At 34.7% G+C, this 22,384-nt stretch overlaps 1 protein-coding gene across 2 annotated transcripts; it reads right to left on the bottom strand.

Moving 5' to 3' along the window:
* Positions 1 to 1,442: 1,442 nt before the first annotated feature.
* LOC128993276 (zinc finger CCCH-type with G patch domain-containing protein) lies at positions 1,443 to 21,312 on the bottom strand. Of its 2 annotated transcripts, XM_054417065.1 has the most exons (11): positions 21,070 to 21,312; positions 18,706 to 18,900; positions 16,884 to 16,985; positions 10,066 to 10,884; positions 7,565 to 7,726; positions 6,061 to 6,203; positions 5,677 to 5,855; positions 3,662 to 3,819; positions 2,923 to 3,043; positions 2,170 to 2,337; positions 1,443 to 1,806 (listed from the first exon to the last, which is right to left on the bottom strand). In XM_054417065.1, the coding sequence occupies exons 1-11, from the start codon at positions 21,121 to 21,123 to the stop codon at positions 1,514 to 1,516; spliced, it is 2,394 nt and encodes a 797-aa protein (XP_054273040.1). In that variant the 5' UTR covers positions 21,124 to 21,312; the 3' UTR covers positions 1,443 to 1,513. The 2 variants fall into 2 exon arrangements, with proteins under 2 accessions (XP_054273040.1, XP_054273041.1); XM_054417066.1 differs by lacking the exon at positions 10,066 to 10,884 and having other exon boundaries at positions 21,070 to 21,300.
* Positions 21,313 to 22,384: the final 1,072 nt, after the last annotated feature.

Genomic DNA, 22,384 nt, shown 5'->3' with positions numbered 1-22,384 from the left:
GTAAGCACTGATAATAATCACAATTTTTATTTTCTATCACAATAGTATTGCCATGTCTTTGAAAATAAAAATGTTTTCACCCAATAACAATGTTGATAAGATTAACCATACAGATACTACCGGTACTGGAACTTATAAATTAAAATTTAAAATCATTTAACAAATTGTTTTATAAAAAAATTATCTCAGTCAGTCATATTTTTTAGGAAAAAACTTCTCATTGGGAAATATTGATAAGTAAACATTAATAAGTGTAATAAAATATCACAAAATCGACATAATTTTTATAAAAAAGTAGGAAAGTAGGACAAATGTGTAAAAAGTAGGACTTTTCCTACTTTCCTACTAAAAAGTAGGAAAAGTAGGACGACTTGGAGGCCTGAAAGCATAATGAAGCTCAGTAACTTAACCACTGTCACCACAAAGAGGACGCCCAGGGGGTGTGTGGGGGGCCCGGAGAAAATTGATTACCCCTTAAATAGTTTTTTAGCTATTTCTACAAAATCTTATGCAAATCTTTGCATTTTTGTAACTTTTTTAATAAAACTTGTTGCTTGAAGTTAATTTTCAACCATAGGCCTACTTAAATGTCCTGATTTGTCTCTCCTAAGTAGTACAGTATTAAGATTCTTTATTGCTATTTGCTAAGAGTTTGATGACAAAAACAAGGGGAAGAGCTGAAAGGGGGGGGAGGGAATTGTGGGTCAACCAGTTTAAAAATAACATACAATATTATAATTATATTTTTAATTCCACCAGTACCGTCTTTCGGGAATGAAACGTGGGCCGCAGGACCCGCATATTCACCGTTCAGCGCACTTGTACCAGCGGTGACGGAAATATGTACTACAATCAAGATTGGCATTCGCTCCGTACAGTGCAATAAATAGGAACATAAAATTACTAATCAACGTCTACAGAACATGACCAAGTTTGCCAGTCTCATGAATTGTGTTCATCAGTGGAAACGTTGCGTTATCAGCAATAGGCTCCGTTTATGGCGCCTAGTCTGTTGTGCACTAAGCATCACTATTAATTACAATTGCACAATAGCGAAATAATAAATTTCATTTAAGTAGGCCTACTGCAAGGATTCCGAGGAAGAAAACTAGTTGCTGACACCATAAAATAGTTAAAACCCATTTTGATTGAATGCAGATGTAACAAGGAAATATTGCACTTGGCGCCCTGGGGCGCATCACCATGTGTTTTTTTTTTGTCTTGAGGGCGCCTGGTACCATTTTCTTGAGGGTGTATCTGCCATGTGGCAGGTAGACCGGCATCCCAGTCCACCCCTGGCCAATGGTTCCATATTTAACATTGATAGGTTTTTGAATTTTTTCTGTTTTTTTTAAAATAGTCTGTTAACATCTGTATTACAAAGTGAGTAACTTGCCTCTAATCTAAGGTTTTCTCTATACATAAAAATAACAACTACCTGATTTAAGTTAGCTTAATTTATTTTTTATACAAATAGAGTTATTTACACTTTGTACAAAATCACAATGTAATTTTAAAACACAGCCATTTTCTTCCTGTTATCTCTTTGGCCTTGTTCCCTTGCAATCATTGTGTCATTATTTTGTAAAACACCCAAGTCGGACTGAGCATCTTTGATTTTATTAGTTATTGCCTTATGGGCCAAAGATCCACTTTCGTGCCTTTTCAAAGACTCTTTCAGCTTTCCTATATCCTTCTGCTTCTTCTTAATGTTTTCTGCCAACTGAAACCTCTCTACCGCCAATCCTTTGCTAGAAGATGAGGCAAGGATTTGATGAGAAGCTTTGGGTTTGGCATCAGTTTTACCTGAAGGAAAAAATATTGTTATGTATAGCTGATACGTCACATTTACAATAATTTTAAATGATAACTGCGGAATAATATTAAAAATCCATCAATGCTTGGGTTCAAACTTGTACAAAATCAGTTTTTATAACAATACAAAAAAGTTTGACTTTCATTAGTGAATCCGTAAATATAATTCTAGAAAATTAAATAAAAAAAACTAAGTCTTGAAGTCAAGAATGTTTGATTTCTTTTGTGTTTTTTTGGGTGCTAGGGACCTTGTATGGAGGCTATGATATTGGACATTAACAACTAAATGAACTATTATTACAATCACTCTCACAAGTAATTCAAGGAAAAATTCTTTTGAAATTCATATCTTACCTGCAAGTTTGTCATTAAGGAAGGTGAATACATCCGTCCGAAATTCTTCTCTTTCCTTGAGCTTCTTTTGTAGTTGCAACAGCTTTTGTTGTTGTTTACGTTGTCGTTTCTCTGCTTTGAACATGTCAGGATCTCCTCCCGCTGCTTCCCTCAGAGCCATACACATGTCTGAGGAACAAACAGAATTTAAGTATAAAGCCATAACTTATTTTTATTGATATCATATCCATTGTCCAGTGTAAAAACATACAGTGAAGCATAGTGCTGCAAATGGTGTCATTCTATTCAAAAATGATGCCAGTAAGTGGCGAGCAGTATTGTTGCAGCATACAAACGAACTATGGTTCCATACATAAAGACAGCCCTTATTTAAAAAAAAAACTACCCTCCTATAAAATTATGGATGTCAGGGTAAGTATGAATAGAATAACAAATAACAATACATATCTTTATGAAATTAACCGTCTTATTTAATCATAAATAATCAATTTCATAGTGTTAACACATTCACTGCCGACCAGGGTTGCCACCCATCCCGATTCCGTCAGGATAGTCCCGAGTTCAGTTCATTATGCCCGTGTTTAAAGCTATGTTAATCTAGGGGGTGAGGGGGGGGGGCAGATCTCAATTTCTCCCAAAGGCAATCCTGCTCCTGACTGTCCCACGACTAGATATACACAGGAGTGAGTCAACTGGTAGGGAACAAATTAAGGAAGATCCTGAGTAAGAGTTAAAATGTATATTAATCCTTACCAAGTGACTTGCCCGGAGGGTAGGCTGTAGCTTCTACAGGTTCTATACGACCTTCGCCTCGTTTCCCCAGTCCGCAGCCAACAACGTACCCCATGTTGGCCATTAAGCGGGATCCAATACCCTGTCAAACATTAATGAATGTATAACACGTTGAATTATCTTCCTCTATCATAAGATACAAGTGACTATATTTGACTTTTTATAACCTGGTGGGTTGGTGGGTAATAAGACAAGTACCACCCAGGCACAGATTATGTATTATTGGAGGTATTACAATAAAAATACCAAAGCGACTAATTAACTGTGTAAATCTGATAAAATACAGAACTGTATGATCAGGTAAAAACAAATAGATATGGATAGTGGATGTAAGATGTATCACTATGTAGTAATATGGTTTCAAAAACAATCTGTAGTTGAGCAGAATTCAATTATTTGACCTAAAGGTTTCTACTATCATTACTTTCCTTGATAAATGTATCAAGCCAAACAAATCCTGACTGACTCACCCAGGGTGGCCATGACTAACACTTCTACTATAACTGGACGTTCAATTCAGTTCACTCAGTTTTAATAGACTGAGTTAAAACTCTTCCTTTACATATATTTAACTTACCATTATGAACAAAGTAATACATAAAACAAAACCATTTTACCACAGTTAAAGGCTAAACTGGCATCTCTTGGAAAATAAATTACATCCTAGGAAAAATAATAATTTAAAATGACAAAGAATTACCTTTGTATGTTTTTCCCACTCTCCTAGTTTGGTGGATGGAGCTGTTGTGGTCATTCTCATAAATACGTCTTCTTGTACAGGAGCTTCTACCTCGGTGTTGTTACTGTCATCACTGTCACTGTCACTATCACTACTGCTGTTATCACTTCCCGCCACACCTGCAAACAGACAGCTGCACTGAATTCATTACATTACTTAGTTAGGACTACCTGTGAGAAATATGCATGTAACAGCCGATGTTACAGTTTATTAAACTGTTCAACACACGGTTTTATGAAAACATTTTTAAGACATAAGACATGTTTATTTCCAGTAGACATATTACAAATGTATTGGAAGAGTCAAACATTTTTCATGCAGAGCAGTTGTCAAATTAAGAATTAAGTTACAAAGTGTACTTTGAAGTCTACGAAAAAAGAAAATTGCATTTTAAGTTATTTAATTGGTCTTAAACTAATATCACAGAGTTTATCACTATTGAGAAGTAAAAACAACCATTTGAAAGTTAGCAAAACATTACAAAATTAGACAGGTTGTAGGCATTAGGTGAAGGCATAATAGTTAACACAAAGACAAACTAAAAACACAACTTTGAAGAAGGAAGGTCTAAAAACTCTTTGAGTTCGTAAAAAGGATTAACAGCTAGCCATTGGAACACTTTTTGTTTAAAAGAATTATATGGGAGAGAGAACATAAATGTAGGTATCTTATTAATACATTGCATGCCCACTATTTCATAACTTTTCTTAGATTTCTCCAGTCTAACATAGGGAATGTCAAGTTTATTTCTGAATCGAGTATTGTGCTGGTGGACATCTTTACGGCAGTTAAAAGCATTTAAATTCTTAAAACTAGTTAACAATAAATTAAAAATATACAAGTTAACAACAGTGAGAATTTTAAAATCAATAAAAATTGGTTTATGGTGTTCAACAACATCTACTTTGGCTATTATTCTTAGAATCTTTTTCTGAATTACAAGAACCTTTTTTACATGTGGGCTATTTCCCCAAAAAATTATTCCATAGCTTACTGCTGATTGGAAGAGGCCATAGTAAACATTTAACAGACAATCTATTGGGATTACACAACTTAATTTCCTAAAGAGGCACTTTAATCGACTCAGCCTAGTACAAAGTTGGTTTATATGAGGCTCCCAAGACAATTTTTGATCCAATGTAACACCAAGAAATTTTACATGACTATTAGACACTATAGTATCTGGAATTTCCCTAAGACTAAAAATTAGGTCCAAGGTTTTGTCCTTATTTAAAAGAAAGCTGTTGGCAGCAAACCATTCTGTGGCCCTATTGATACCATGAACAAGAGGTTTAAGAGGTTGATAGCCTCTTTCAGTTTCAACCCAGACAACTCTTGGGCCAACGTATTTAGCAAATAAAGGTATGAGCAAGTACAGTACAAGAGTGAACTGTGCTCATAAAATGTAGTAGAGGGCGTCAGGACACGAACCCCTGACATCCCCTTGGGTTGGTTGTTCATTGTGCTACCGACTGAGCCACCAACTCACCCAACTAGTTGCTTTACCAGTGCTAAGCAATTGAGTCAGGTCACAAACAAAAACATTCTTTAATCTACTGATCAATATGAGATGGGAATATAAAAATGTTATATTTTTAACTAATGGTGTATTTTTATAAATAGAAGAGAAGTGGAGAAGTATAATATCCTAACGTAGCTTTGTTGCAGACTCAGATCAGCTATTACTTTAGTCAGCACTATTCTTTGAAACTACGAGTCCAAAGATCAAGGACAGAGCTAGGTCCAGTTTTGTACCATTAACAATTCTACCAACTTATCTCAGGATTGAGTCGTCGACTTTCAGCTTGTTAGGTAAGCCCTCTGGGGATTTTGATCACATGATGTGTTGGCCAGCTTGCCCAGATTCATGATATACCTTAGTGTGGTTGGTTCAATAATTTTGCGTCCACCCAGAAGAAAAAGATGCACAAAAACCATCTACATTTAATAATATAACAGATTTGAAATGGACTTACCACATAGGGGAAGTACATCATGAAGGTCCATTTCAACAGTATTGTGACTATTGGTTTCAAACTGAACCCTGACTTTGCTGTCATCAACAATCTGTTTTACACGAGCTCGATGCCATAGGCTGTCTTTCTGTTTGGCCAAAATTGGAGCTCCCTCTCTTACTAGGCTGAAATCAGGCTCTCTGCAAAATAATTACCTATATTACAAACAAGGTATCATATTAACATTCCCTTAGTATTTAATTTTTAATTTTACAAAAAAAATTATTTCTTGCAGTTTTACAAGCTGGTATTTACAAGCTTCTATGTTTGTATTCTCTGTTCTTTGAACTTTTGAAACTATCTAAATAAGAAGTTGCATCATACCTTGTAAAAGCAAACACTTACTTGTACTCCCTGATGTCAGAAAAAGGAACAATCTCTCCATGGGAATAATTGCATTTTTCATCGCTAAATTTACATTTTCCCTCGAGGTAGAATGGACACGGACACATCTGTTTCTCTGTTGGGTTCACAAATAAAACTCGTACCTGTTAAACAAAGCATAAATTAAGTTCCATACACTTTGGAAATAATCTTTAACACTAAACAGTAATAAAATGTTTATAAGAAAACCCAAACAACAGTAATTGTTAGCTTAGAAACCTATGAGGCCGATAATGTACTAATTGTGGCATAGGTTTTTCAGATTTTTTGAGAGGACAGCAAGCTTACCTGAATGGGAAAGAGTCCAAATTAGCACAGGAAAGACAAAACTTTACACTATATATATACAAAACATTAGAATATTTCACTGTCACTGACACCAATTTCAACTAAGGAAGAGAGAGTTTTCTTTATCGTAGTTGAAAATGCTGTCAGTGACAGTGAAATATTCTAATGTTTTGTGTATATAGTGTAAAGTTGTATGTTTCCTGTGATAGTTTGTACTCTTTCCCATTTAGGTAAGCCTACTGTTCTCTCAAAAAATCTTAAAAACCTAGGCCCTTGTGCTCTATGTTACACCCTTAATTGTGCCATAGATTAAGGATATTCGTGAAGGTACTTCGTCTAACGCTAGGTTTAAAGATTGATAAACAGCAAGACTTTCTCGCAGAGCTTTTGGAACACACAATCTGGGAAGATCTGATTGACGCTGAAGTAGCCAATGCAAAAACTAACGTTCTGTTATGGAGAGATAGCAAATGGATAAAGATACTTTTCTCCTGTCCTACCTCAACCATCTACGTTGTGAGTGGCGGAATGGATGCAATGTGAAATTCAAAATAAGGTTTTACATAAAATATCCTCCAGAAACATACTATTACTATAACATTGGTACAAAAGCACAGTTTTGATAAATATTTGAATAGACAATACTTCAACAATCCAATAGCAAATACAAATACAAAGCAAGACATTTTGATGAAAAAAGTTACTTCTTATGAAGTATAAACAACAATAACTTGTTAATAACTGAACGATTGGTACCTCACGGCCAGAGCTTGTTTCTCTCTTCTCAGCTAAGAGAGAAGCAATCTTTAGTGCCAGTATGAATCAAGAATATGATAAAGATGAATAGACAATCCGACATTAAATTTTTCAGAGACCATTTTCACGATCACGGTCATAACAATTTCCTTTGTATGAAGCAATTTTCATTTCGTAATCACTTTTATCTTAGTTTAATAGATATTATTTACATTTATATAAAGTTCTTCCTCCTGATGAGAAGGTTTTTCTCAAGTTTGCAGGTAACACATTCAAATAATAATAAATAAGTTTAATGATTGATCAACAATAAGTATTCTTCTTTGTTTTTTTTTTATTTTGCTAACTATTAACAGTATCATAAACAGCTAATTAAAGCTTAGTCAATAAAAATATTAAAATATTTTATAAATCAACATACCTGTATGAGAGATAGGTCCTCGGCTACTTTAGGTGTTTCTACATCTATAATGAGAGCGTTGTGGTAGCCCTGACTATCACTACTACTGCTGGTATCGGCTCTCTGCCAATGATGACTGTACGGTGCTTGACATTTGGTTCCCTTAAGGGCAAGGATTTCTTCCTGCAAAATGGACGTTTAGAAGAGATATGTTTTTAACAGGCCAGAGAGACTGGTAACCAAGAATTACATTTTTTTACTATCACACTATTTACATACAAATTAATCTTAGCAACCACAAACAAAAACTCTATTGTTTGTCATACTGCAGCAAAAGCAGTCGTTTTTAATACATGCGTTGCGGGTCTTAATTAGCTCTTTTACTCCCTGGGGAGTAAGTCAGCTGTTGTAGAATTTGATTATAAGCAATCGCATGTATCAAAACAGGGGTGTATATAAGGTGGGAGCCCAGGGGGCCTGGGCCCCCTCTGAAATAATGGATATGAAGAAAAAATAGGTACCATAATATAAATTTTTTATCATGAATCATACACAAATTCATCACTGTGGCAGACAGTGATAGTTTGTGCAAGTTCTGTTAGCTTCAGACCAAATCGAGCTACCGCCCGCCGCCCGGCTATCTTCGACATCTTCGCTTGCAGCAGTGACTGCTAGAGACCAGCATATCTACCAGCGACAGGGGAGTGGAGTAATGAAAAGTTCAGTCAGTCCAGTGGTAGCCATTTTTATTGTTTGTAATTTAAATCTGTTCGACGTTCTACTGAAATGTTAACGTTTTGCAGTTTACACAAAAGAATACTTATACAGTAGTTAGAACTCTTCCGAATATGATAATCACAATCGTGTATTTGACTCCTTAGATTCGGATAAGTGTTTACAGATGGAATGACACACTGTTAAATCTTGATCAATGTTTTTTTATTTAGTAATTGAGATATTTTCTTCATTTGGCTTGAATAGATACATTTTTAAAATTTAATAGACCAATTTAATGATTCAGCGTGATCTTGGAAAAGTAAAGGTCACATTTAGCGCAAATTACCACAGCAAAACTGAGATAAAGTCATGGCGTGTCTACTTGAAATTACATAACCTAACCTTAAATTAATCTCGGCTCCCTCCAAATAAATATTCTGTATCCGCCACTGTATCAAAATGTCGTATACATTGATTTAATCTGTTGTAGCTTATTGTAGAATTCTTGTCAATAGTTTGGCATATTGATGGTATGATGTACGCTAATACAATTGTAATAAATCCGTATATAAGTCCCAAAGTATCCATGAACTTTTGAGAAAACTGCAAGTCACACCCCCATAAACCATATACTTAAAATGTTCGTCATTATGACAAACCTTGTGCAAAACTATCTATTATTTCATAAATTGCCCTTTAAGGTCGTAATTCCTTTCTAAAGGGAACTTTCCATAAACCTAATGTTAAAAATACCTCACCTGTACTTATTTGTATGTTATTCAGAACCAACTTATTTAGTTGAAACAGCTGTTAAGATTCAATAATTCCATTTCTCATAAGGTTAACATGGGAAACTCCAGAGCCACTGGGGCGGAGCCCGAAAGGATTTATGCCTATATGTTAATCGGGAATGTGAGCTATCATCATGCCAAATTTCAGCCCAATCCGACCAGTATTTTTTGCGTTCACTTGTCACAAACATACATCCATACATCCATACATCCAAACTTTATCATTTATAATATTATAGTAGGATTAAAAATCAGGTGTGATTATTTGTTTGTATTACTGTATTCTGTTTTGTTTATTTCAGCCTTAACCAATCAATAGTTTTATACTCATGAAGACAAACGGGGTGAAGTCCGTGGCTAACAGCTAGTTAAATGATATAATCACTTACTAAACAGCTGCTTGTTTGCATTAGCAAAATTGAAAAAAAGTTAGAAGATAACTCTTTATAAACTTAGATAAACATAGAAAATAAGAAGATAGATAACTCTTTACATGATCATTATTTTTTGTTTTCTAGCTTAGTTTGTTAAATTATGTTGCAATTATGACAATAAAATATAGTTCATCACATGGACAAAAAGTGTCTTTTAAACCCTCGCTCTTTTGAAGCCTCGGTTATAAGACTTAAGCTTGGGTCGAAAAGAGTCACTTAACGCCCTAGTGATGAAATACTATTACGGTATAACACTCTATTTTTAAATGGACCTTTTCCGTTAATTCGCCACTACTAGATAATTTGTACAGCCAATTGAAGTACTACTTCATGCCCCGGTTTCAACTAAAAATAACCTAACGTAGCCCAACTCGACCTAACAAACCCTTAGCAGAAATTATACTACTTAATATTATAGTGAAAGTATAAATGTTTGTAACTCTGAAGTTCCATCACTTGATAACTACTGGACTGATTGAGATAACATTTTGCAGAGAATAGAGCTGACATGGTTTAGTTGCATAGCAACGAATTTAGACACAGCTGGGTATAACAATCCTTGTAAAGATAAGATAATCACCTGTTTGCTCAATGTATGCTTTTTGTTTTTCATGCGCCTTACTCTGGCTTGAAACTTCTTTGTTTTCTTTTCTGACGACTTCAACTTTAACAAAAGCCTCCTCTTTACTGGAGTCAAAAACTGTTTGCGTGGTGTTGGTGTTCTGTTTTTGACACTCTTAAATCTTTTGTACTGAGGAGTGTTAGGAGTTGTTGGAGAGGCCGGTGAGGGACTCGTTTGAGGTTGAATTTGGGTATCAATTATTGATGGAGACTGTTGAGAAACAATAGTATAGTTTTCAATTGAAGGTAAAGATAATTCTTGAGGAGACTGGTCATGCAATTCTTGTTGTTCATAATTTCCAATGCACAGTAATGTAGGAACCGCGTCCTTTTTCAAATAATTCTTTGTAAGGTTTGTAAAACTTTCTATTGTGAAATGTTTTTCACACACCTTCCTCGAATACAAAGTTTTATCCGAAAGAGCAATTAGATCTTCATTACCACAGTTGACCAGCCATTGTTCCAATACATTTGGCCTCCTTGTGGGAAACCTGAAAAAATGCAGGTGTGGGTTTTTTCGTTGTGTTAATCCACATCCAATAAAAGAGCACCTGTGATAAGACCCTTTTTGCTCCTTCACTGAGTTTGTAGCAATAGCTGATGTTGAGGCCATTTCTTCAATGATTTTTACCGTCTGAAATGAACGTAGGTGTGGGTTTTTTCGTTGTGTTAATCCACATCCAATAAAAGAGCACCTGTGATAAGACCCTTTTTGCTCCTTGACTGAGTTTGTAGCAATAGCTGATGTTGAGGCCATTTCTTCAATGATTTTTACCGTCTGAAATGAACGTAATTTGTGTAAGAGAAAGTCTAACAATAATCAAGTTCATTTCCATGTTATAATTTATAGTAATTAGTGTGGCAAGGACTCTGTATGCAGTCTTGTAATTATATAAAAAGAAAATTTTCTGAGCTTATTCTTTAGAATGTTATGTATATGTGGTTTTTTATTTTGTTAAAAATATGAATTTTGTATTTTTGAGAAATATTTTTGTAAAATAAGTTATCTTTTGGGTGTACACTTCCCTCCTTGATCTGGGGTGTGTGCACCCCCTTATTGTAGCTTCCTTACCTCATAAGGAAGTAAAAATGAATTATTTTTAATCACTTGACCTTAGGCACGTTATATTTGTTTTTAATTTTTATTTAAGTCTTTTTTCAATGGCAAATAGATATAAATTGCATGACCGGAAACAGACAATTAAAACAAATAAACCCATCCTCTAGTAACAATAGGTTGTCCTCACAACGTCGGTAATTTCCCAATTTGTTTGGAGGATGTATTATTATTTTACAAATTACTCGAGCCTTTGCTCTCTTGTTCTTAAAAATGAAAAAAGTACTATTCAGCATTAAACGACAGGCTCAACAAACCCAAAAAGAATTCAGAACTAGGTAGGGTGCCTAATATGATTATTTATAAATCCAACATAATTGATGGCATACAATATTTAAGCATCCATACTATTAAAAAAGGAAAACAGAGTGTCTGTGTGTTGTAAAATAGTATTTAGAGTATGATTCAAGACATCCCTCTAACATAGTAACATAATCTTAACTCAATAACTTAAATATAATTCTAATATCCATTGCAGAATAACAATCCAATGTACTGCTGTAGACGTAATTTATAACCGGATAACGTAAAACAAAACAATAGTAACACTACGGCTCACAAAGAACGATGTCATGTATCTTTCAAGGATCACTCACATCCACAGCTAACCAATACAGCAACGCAACAACGCAACTGTCAGCAGTGTCTAAGAACGTGGTTTTCTCGCCCCCAACACGGTGAAAAATAGTCTCAAGGCCAAGAGTTTTGACATGCGCACGCGCCGTGGAGGTGAAGGTTTTTCGCCCCTGCCAAAACTGTTTCGCGCGTTTTCCTATTGTGATTCCTGTTCTCAAAATTAAATTTAAATAAATATATACTTTTACAAAAATATTATAAGCCGCAACATTGTGAAACGACAAAATATATTTGGCTTGATAAAAGGTTTAATGTTAGTGAACATCTTTCAACATTCAATAAATATACAAACATCCCTGTGTGTTCTTTATGGCCATCAAGTGTCGTCCTTGAAAGCAGATTTTAATTACTGTTCCAGTATTATTTTTACAAATCGTATTTTACGAACTGTGCGCTAATAGCGGGTTTCGATTGTTATAAACTAGAAAGACTGAGAGAGTCACTATTAAACCATTATCAAAAGAGAGAGCCATAAGAAGAGTCAAAAGAGCAATAAAAGACAATGTTAGAGGGTATTAACGGTCCTATCTTATGGTAAAAGAAGTCGTTAATCTTAAAATTATATAGAAAATCACATTTTGATTCATCTGATTGAGACTAAGCAGAACTCACTACAAATTGTATAGTTGTATGATCTTATATTATTCAAATAGTTTTTTGAAATTGTTTTTGTTTCTTTTACATTGGATGTAGCCCCCCTGTTGATAAGATTTTCCATGAGCTCAGAATGTTGATAAGGAGCTACTTTTACCTTCCCTTGGGACAACATGAGGACAATGTATTTGTGCCCCTGTTAGTCTGTCCTGTCTCGAAATTCATAGATTTGCAGTATTGACAAAGGACAAATCCAATTTAACGATTCCAATTCAAAAGTCAGTGTTTTTGAAGGTACTCCCAGAGCACATTTAACACCATCACTGTTCTTTACCTTTTTAATTCAAATGTTCTGTTATAAAAATAATAACAAACATCTCACATCTGACAAATGGTTTACAATTATAACTGATTTCATATTCTTCAGTAAGAATTGTAATGACTCAGCCTTTGAAGGGCGTTTGAAAAACGTATATAGTAAAATAAGGAAATTCGGCAAATCTGCGTTGCGTATTATTGCCTTTAATTTGGCATATAAATCTTGTAATTCGGTCCAGTAGTCACTTAGAAAACAGGCTTACAACTGTGTATTAAATAGATGTCCTATAAAGGTTTTTGCCATCAGCTATTTTAAAAGTACACACTAATTTCAGTATTTATTCTATTAATACAGTTACCAAGCTTATAGTTAAAGCAATTTAATTTTATCATTATTTTATTTACATCAAAACGGTTCTTCCTTAGTTTTATAATAATGTATACAAACTACTTGGGAATTACATAGTGTTATAAGACGTATCTTTTATTTACTTTCCGTAATTACATAGTCTAAAAATATAACCAATTAATTGTATTCTCAAAGAGGTAAGTTTGGCAGATGTGCGATCGAGCGAGCACAATGCTTGGGCTCGGAGATACCGGCGGCGTGTTGCAAAGAATAAGCAGAGCGCATTCGCCGGCCGTCTGTGGCTGGCGGGCAGTACAGCGGTGGTGGTTGCGGGGGGAGGGTTGAGAGATTTGTGGGGGGAGGTATACGCACGGGCACGTCGGTTACGTCATGCCACTACGTGTGCGCGCGCTGCACTGGAGGCAGAGCCAGATCGAGTTTCAAGCCACGGCTGCTAGGAGCGACACTGCATGGAGGGTTTGCTCGACTAGTTTGGCTGAAATTGTTGGCGATGGATTACAGTACACTATGGGAAGTCTAGTGTAGATATAAAGTCAATGATACAACACAAGAAAAATATTCTTGGGGCTTGCTTAGCCTGACTTAAGGTAAATCTAAATTATTCCTATGTCTAGTAAAATGAGATTGAGAAGATTGATTGAGAAGACATATTGTATGTCTTATGAGATAATCAGACATTTAGCTAAGGTTTACCAATCCTTGTTCTGTCTTCAGTGTTTCCAAAGGAAGTTTGGTTGTAAAGAAAATACATTGAAAAAAATTTGGGCAAAATACTAACAAAAAGGTTGTCTCATACTACCCGCGGGCCTTAGGGTGGGGACGCCTGGATTAGCGAATACATAACAGCTCCCCCCCTATTTGTTTAAATAATAGAAAATAAGGAACAAAATCATATCAAGTCAAAATACAGTTTATTTCAACAACAAAACTAAATATTAGGTACACTTTTAATGAAGCAAAAAAGCTTAAAACTTGATAAATGTTAAAAATAAAAATATAAGTTTTAATAGTGTGGGTGATAAAATAAAATCATATAATGGTCTCAAAGAAACTAATACTGTAACAATGTAACAAATAACTTTCAAGAAATAAGCCTACATGGGCTGAAAGCTTAGGTTTATTTGCAATCAATGACTTATTTTAGCACAATTTCTGACTATGTTAAAGAATATGTATACAGTAAATAGAGTATTTAGAGTATAAAATTAAAAAGGAGTATATAACATATGGTACAATAACAAGTAACAACTTTAAAACAATAAATTTTAGTAAATTCAATGGTTTTATCAAACTTAACAGATAAGTCACTTTCCTTATCAATAGGATTCTACAACGATGATCTGACTACAATCTGCTGTAATTCTGCTGAAACTATGGTATATAATACAACATTAATTGTAATGCAAAAATGATACCCTATCTATTATCATCACTGAACACTGAACAGCCAAACTCACAACTTACCATCACAACTTAGCCTAATGGTCCCCATCATGTGTAATTTCTAGGAATGGACAGGATTTTAGTTTAAGTGTTTCAAAGACAGAATTTTGATTTCCTTCCTGATTTTCGGGACGAGGACAGGTGAGGGTTTTCTTTCCTGTGCAACAAGGGAAACTTTAGTTTGTTTTAGAAATCTTGTAAATAACAATAGGGACCAACAAAATAACACACATTATTGTACTGTTATATGTCATCATGGCTGTGAAACATGATTCTCACCAGCGTTTTCTTCCACGATTGTGTCAACCACCATAAAGCGTGAACTCATTCACGATCACGGCGAATTCGCAAAAACTTTCTCAGAACACGAATACAACAACATCATCTCCCGCAACAGCCACAAAATTTTAATCATCTCCTGCAATGGCAGTGACTTCATCATCGTCACTCGCGACTGCGGGGAAATCACTGCTGCCAGATAGAACAAATCCCGTCCCGAAGAATCTCACACTAAGATCGAGAACATATATTCCCCAAAAAGTCCCAATATTTTACCCAAAAATGTTATAAAATTTGGGACACGCCCATCCCTAGGAATTTATTTTGGAAGGATACTCCTCAAAGCATACAGTCCCTCTACAACTTTCCAATCACTCGTACATTTCTATACAAACCCAACTGTCTCGTTCTATACAAGATGCAACTTTGTTCAAACAAAACAAACTAAAACACTGATTGATTAGGATACATTAATGTGTGTGACCACTTCTTATCTTTGACTCTTCCAACTGTGACATTTAGTTTGAAAGATTTTATTTGATACAGTTTTAGTAAGTTGAATAGGACTTGAAACAAGAAATGCAATGCTTCATGAAGAATTGCACTATACATAAAGCATAATAATTATAACTTGGGACCGATTTTCTTTTTGTTTTGAGGTCCCTAGAAGCCAAAAACACCATCCGTTCAAAAACATATATATATATATATATCTTACTAATATTATAAATGTGAAAGTTTGTGTGTTTGTTTGTTTGTTTGTTTGAAGTTCAATCACGCATTAACCACCGCACAGATTGGGCTGAAATTTGGCATGATGATAGATCATATTCCCGATTAACATATAGGCATATTCTTATCTCAAAAATCGTTTCAGGCTCCGCCCCAGTGGTTCTGTAGTTCCCCATGTTAACCTTATGAGTGTTCATATTTAAAGGGAATTAAAGTATTTAGTCAGATGTTTCAACTAAAAAAGTTGGTTCTATGATATGCAAAAGTATTAAAAAGTTATAAGATTTACCAACAGGGTGCAGCACTATTATTGTTTTGCATTTATATAAACAGCTAATTTGAACTAACCAGCCACAAAAAACTGTGATAGGCAATGAGAACTGTCAAAGTAGGATTGTGTAAATTTGTGTTTATGTTTTTAATTGCATGAATAATTTGCGATATTTTGCGAATTTTTTATAATTTATTTTTCTCTATTGTTTAGGTGGAGAGGTAGAACTTTATTGCTATGGTAGATGTGTAATACTAAGTATACCGTAAATTTAAAGAAGCTAATTTTATCTAAGTTAGAGTATAACTTCAATAAACATTTTACACTTATACGCCAACCCCGTACGAAGGACGGGTACTCTGCTAGTATTTATATATATATGTGTGTCCGTTAGCACGATAACTCGAGCAAAAATGATCCGATTTTGATGAAATTTGGCATAAACGTGTAAACCTACATTCGAACCAGCATGATCGGACTATGGGAACGGGGGTTTACGGGGGGTTTTATGGGGTAAAAATAGGTTTTTCCCATTTTTTACCCAAAAAACATAAAATTTTACAATTTCTTTCCAAATCATTTTGTAGCTTAAAAAAAACAAATAATTTAGTATATTGAAGCATTATTATGCACCTAATGGTTACGGAGAAAATAAAAAAAAATGTAAATTTAAAATGGCTATATTATTCTTATGGAGAAAAAGTAAACTGTTGTAGTTTGCTTGTTTATGAACATATTTTGATCAAATGTGGAAAATGTTTTTATTTGTTAGATACTAACTATTAACATTTTACAAAAAAAAAAAAAAACAGTTTTACCCTCCCTGATGCAGCAAACCTAAGTACTTGTTAAACTAATTCTATTTAAATAGGAAATAAATGTTATATTTTTAAGTAGACATTTTAGTGTAAATCCAATCAGGCAAATGGAAATTCGCTTAGTCTCCAGGTTTGCTGCAGCGGGGGGTATTTACATTATGCTAGGGATTCAATGTTAAATTTGTATTTAATAAAGTACCTGCAGCTGCAGGAGATTCTCTTCACTGATGGATGACGTTCCTGGTTCTAAGGCATCCGGGTTGTTGGATGTTATGTCTTCTTCCAGCTCTGCTAGCTCAGCCTGAAAACAGGATTGCCTTAAGAAAAGTGCTACATTGTCATATACATATAATTAGGTATGAAATTCAGGTTCATGACCAACTGAACTTTAGTTTTATACGGTATAATATATTCTAAATTGAACTAGCCTATGTTATTCTTTAAACAATTGTTTGTTGGCTGCAGTAAAATTATTCTAATGAATCTATTAAAAATGCAATCGTAGGGAAGGCAATTAATTAATTTATTGTGCTATTATCAAATCAACCATCAAAACTTATTTAATTTAATCCACCTCCCACTAAAATTGATGTACCTATGTCACTAATACAATCCAAATACGATCTGAAGGTTGTTTTTTTTCAAAAAGATGGGAGCAAGTTAGGTATCAGTAACGTGCACTCTCTCCAACAGATTACTTATCCAATTATATAACTTATCCTCCTTTTAGCGAATTTCCCTATAGGGAAGTAGCTATTACCGTAGGTCTCATGGTAAGACTTAGGCCCGGGACCGATTTACTTTTTCATTTTGATGTCCCCAGAGGCCAAAAACACCACTCGTTCAAATTTTTATATATGTATATATATATATATATATATATATATATATATATATATATATGTGTCCGTGAACACGATAACTTGAGTAATTTTTATGCGATTTTGATGAAATTTGGTTTGAAGGTGTAAGGCGGGATAAACTTGAATGAGTTCGCGATCCAGCATAATCGGACCATGGGAACAGGGTTTTATGGGGAGTTTTATGGGGTAAAAATTGGTTTTTCTCACTTTTGACCCTCAAAACACAAAATTTCCCAATTTTTCTCTAAACCTTCTTAAAGAGCTTAAAAAACCAAACAATTCAGTATATCAAAGTGTTTTTGTACGGTTATTGGTTACGGAGAAAACTAAAAAAAATGTAAATTTAAAATTCCCATGTTATTCTTATGGAGAATATTGTAAAATGTTGTAGTTTGCTTGTTTATGGATATCTTTTGATCAAACTTGGCAAATATATTCATTTTATACTAAGCAATAATTATTTTACTTAAAACACACACTTTATTAGTTTCCTTGTAGCAGCAAACCTAGGTAGGCTACTCGTTAAACCTAATGTTATTTAAAAATAGATCAATTGAAAATCAATTCAGCCAAATGGAAATTCGCTTAGGCGTCAGGTTTGCTGCGGTGGGGGTATTTTCCTGTACTATGGTAAAAGAGGCTATTAACAACTAACATGAATACAACTCATGAACAAGAAACAAACAGAAGATTCCACGCCACTTTCGGGGCACCTGTTCAAGGCCCCACTAGAAAAAGCAGGCCATGCTGCAGGATCCATGACGTCACACTAGTGGATTGATTTCATTGATAAATTCATTGCCATCACCATCCCCATATGTTTTAGGTAAATAAACAAGCTGACTGTTTGTAAGATTTTAATGGTAAGAGTTTAGTACAACTATCCACCACTGTGACGTAGTGTTGCGCTACCCACGCTGCAGCATGGCCTGTTTTTTCTAGTGGGGCCTTGACCTGTTGCTGATTAAATGACTGGAAATATCACCTTCATTAGTATATTTACCTTTCCTTTTTTACTTATTAATTAAGTCAAATATTCAAGATTTTAATAACTTCATTCTATCCACCATTAGCTGAATTTTTGTATAAAACCTTAGGAGTAACCGTTGATTTCAACGGGTTTCATCTAGTTAAAATAAAAAATGGAATGTTACTTACCCTAAAGAGTGCATATTCAGCCGAAAATGGATCGTCTGTACTAGGATTTGGTTCATTTTTTGGCGATTTTTGAATAGTGTTTAGAGTTTCTCTTGTCAGTGAAATCAATTCTGTCAAATCTTTTTCCAGACATAATAGATTTCCTCTTTCTTCTTCACTTTCAGTTAATGACAAGGCTCTTTTGATCTGCGACAACTGTCAAAGGAACTATATTAGTTTTAGCCTCTTCACATGTCAGGTCTTTTCTACACATTTGTCTTATTTCACCCTTTAACTTTGTTATTTTTTAAATGTATTTTTTAAGGCAACCTTGAATCAAATAGCAATTTTGATTATAGGCATAGGGCCTACTAATGGTACTTTGATTTAATTATCCTTTTAGCTAGGTTAACTTTAAACTTAAATTTGGGAAGATTGAGCATCAACTGTGTATAAAAAACCAAAAGCCTGCTATTACCTAATTCTGTAGATACCTGATTAGTAATGTAATTACTACATTGAACCTTAAAACAATGAAAAACTGGTACCACTCATGATGGTTTCCCTGTTTCTAAATAACTTATAGGCCTAAAATTTTTAATGTTAACTTAATTGTTTAGTAGGTTAATTAAGGAATACCCTCTTAAACGTGAATTCCTAAAAAGGGGATGACAACTAAAGCTATGGAACCTTAAGTTAACTCTGTGGTACTAATGCAGGGCCTTGCTAAGTTAATCTGCACTGTTGTTTAAGGCTGTTTGGGCACTAGAGACCCGTAGCAATGAGCTCAGTAGGTCCTCAAGTCGCTGTGTATGTCCCTTTTACAATTGTTATTAGTGTTGCTTAATGAGAACCACCACCATCATTACCATAGTGGGTCATTACCATGGTTTGGCCATGGGAGCCAATTTCCAAAAATAAAGGTATAAATCTACCAATCAAAGAGAACCAAATATTAACTTGGAAATACTAAAGCAAGTAAGCCTAAATCCCCATGAAAAAATACCTACAGTACGTAATTTTAATGAACCTAAAGATCCTTTCCTGTTAACACATTGTGCGCGAGTGGCGGGCCGGCCCGCCATGCGCAGTTGGCACACCAAGCGTCTGGCGGGCGCGCCCGTCATGTTAGCATAGCAACAACCTTGTTTCAATGTGAGCTACGCCATTGCCGGGGAACGTTGTAATCGTTACCAGCCCGTAGCTTAGAATGCGAGCTTTATTCTAGTGTAGGTTGGTACTAAAATTGACCGTAAAATCCCGTCTGGCAATGCTTTTATCCCGTTTTTGGAGATTTTGTCTATTCGAGCCATATTACAAAGACTCTAGTCCACTATCGGTTTTCTGTAGAAGTCGTGTACAATTTGTTTCTTGTTATTTCAGCACCGGTAATTTAAAACCTTGTTTAACCAAATAAAACTATCTAATAATAAACAATAACTCGTCTACTAGCTATATATCCAAACAATAAGTCACAAATGATGAGAAACTAAACCTAAAATAATGGAAACAAATTAGGCCTACTACAAAACACGACATCTACGCAAAACCGGACAGAGCTAACAATAAAATTAGCTTCTGCTGTTCCATAAGGATGGGATAACTTATCTACTAAGGGACTATGTTTTATCCATGGTGGTAGGCTTGCCACGGGGGTGAAGTCTAAGTTAGTGTGTGAGAAAAAAAAAACTCAAAAATAAATGTTTTCAGATCTCAAAAGTGTTAAGGGACGATATGTCGGGCCTCGATCATATGAGGAATCGAAAGAAACCAATGGTTTCAAAACAACAACCGAGTCTACGGATAGGGTAACTTATGCCTATTTAAACTCACACGATCGAAAGTTGAGTCGGCACGGTAAGTTATATCATCGCTTAATTAAGCACAATTCGGATGTAACACGAACAACAATATATCGATCCATAGCACTTTTCAGGGAAAAGACGCACAATGATATAAGTTAAGTTATCGTCACATAGCACTGAAAGGGTTAAAAAACTAGGTTAATATTTAGTGCAGTATGTTTGAGGCCTTGTAGGCTACAATAAATATTTAGTAAACTCTATCTAGTTTTTCTATAAACAGTGCTTGATTTGTAAAAAATGAGGTGCAGAAACTGTAACCTCTTTAATGTGATTAATAAACTTGCCCATTTATTTTATCTTCCCGAAAGACAGGTACGTTCCCCCGCAAATCGAGCCCTGTCTATAAATAAATTAACTTGTTTAGTGCAGTAACAATAAATGAGTTATCTAGCCTAGTAAGGATTGTAAATAAATTCAATTCACTAAGTAGGCGCACTACTTATGGCTGGAGTTATTGCCAGGTTCACACCAATGGCCTACACAGCTAACCAAAGAAAATGGCATTTTGGGCCTAGGTTACCTGTGTTTCGTAGTCGTCTATTTTTTGTTGTAAGGATTTTCCTGCTTTGTCCATTATTCAAGATACTTGCTTACACCGTAGCCTACTAATTTATTTTTTAAATTTGTATAACCGTAGGTATCTCAAAATAACTGACAAGGTTCCTACATTCAACATTGTTATTGTACCTGTACCGTACCGTACCATTAGTTAGTACCATTCCATTTCGATTTCAGAATCAGATTCAATCATTACCATGATGATATTATTGTGACATTGTGTGTGAGTGATTGTGTTGTGTGATTGTTTTTTCGTGCAAGGCTCACGGGACGCAAGGGACGGGGTGAGGCGTGATCAGTGTTGCCAAATGCCAACACGACTAGAAGGAATTCCGAGGAAAGATATCAAAGATTCCCCGGGAAGATCAATTTTCGTATCCCCGGTTCCGGTTGCCCCAAAATATATCCGGAATTGTTTTAGTATTAGCATTCTATTAATCTGTTACAGTACCAAAAGAATATAAGTAGGAAGAATAATTGTATTTGCTGTCATAGATATGAAATTACAAGGAATTTGATTGTTTCAAGGATAGAGCCATGGGTTTCTTTTTCTATGTGAAGAAATGTTTGGTGTGCAGGCTTGGGTTAGCCCTGGAGTTATTGATATGATATTGGGATTGGGATCGTTTCTTAAGTTCTTTTTCTTTTATCCTTAATGTAATGAGAGATTTTTTATTTAGAGTACTGCAGCAGATCCCCATCCTAATGTGGCTATCAATGAGTGCAACGTAGACTGAAATTGGAGCTTTTGGGGAGAAAACTTCAGCGCAAATACAAAAACTTAACTTTTCCAAGTTTTATGAATTTTTATATAAGAAAAATTATAAGTTACTTTTATAAATTAACTTTTTTAAATGTGGTTAAGAAGGAATTTTACAGTTTGAAACAATTCTGATTCAAGAAAAATAAAATTGCTAATTCTGTTTACCTGCTTGTGTGAAGAAACGGGCACATAGATGCTATATGAGTCAATAGAAAAGTTTGTTAATTGTAAGATTTAAATAAAAGTTTCTTGTAACTAACTACAGTATTCTACAAGTCTTTTTCTATGGACAAAATAATTTAACTCAACAGATCTGGAATAAATTTATTTAATTATTTATTTTGACTAGAAATTGACTAGAGCCTCTTAAATTGATCTGGGATGGGGAAAAGTGAAATATGACAACTCTAGACAAAGATGGTTACAAATTAATTTTATTAGAAAATTGCAAGGAAAAACTTGTTACAATACTATAGTCTTTCATTAAATTAACTCTTGCTTACAGACCACCACC

Source organism: Macrosteles quadrilineatus, unplaced genomic scaffold, assembly GCF_028750875.1.
Source record: "Macrosteles quadrilineatus isolate MER2022 unplaced genomic scaffold, UCM_ALF_1.0 Scaffold_4__1_contigs__length_99947679, whole genome shotgun sequence".
NCBI lineage: Eukaryota > Metazoa > Arthropoda > Insecta > Hemiptera > Cicadellidae > Macrosteles > Macrosteles quadrilineatus.
Note: the sequence above shows the minus strand (reverse complement) of the source record. Positions and strands in the feature narration are given on the sequence as shown.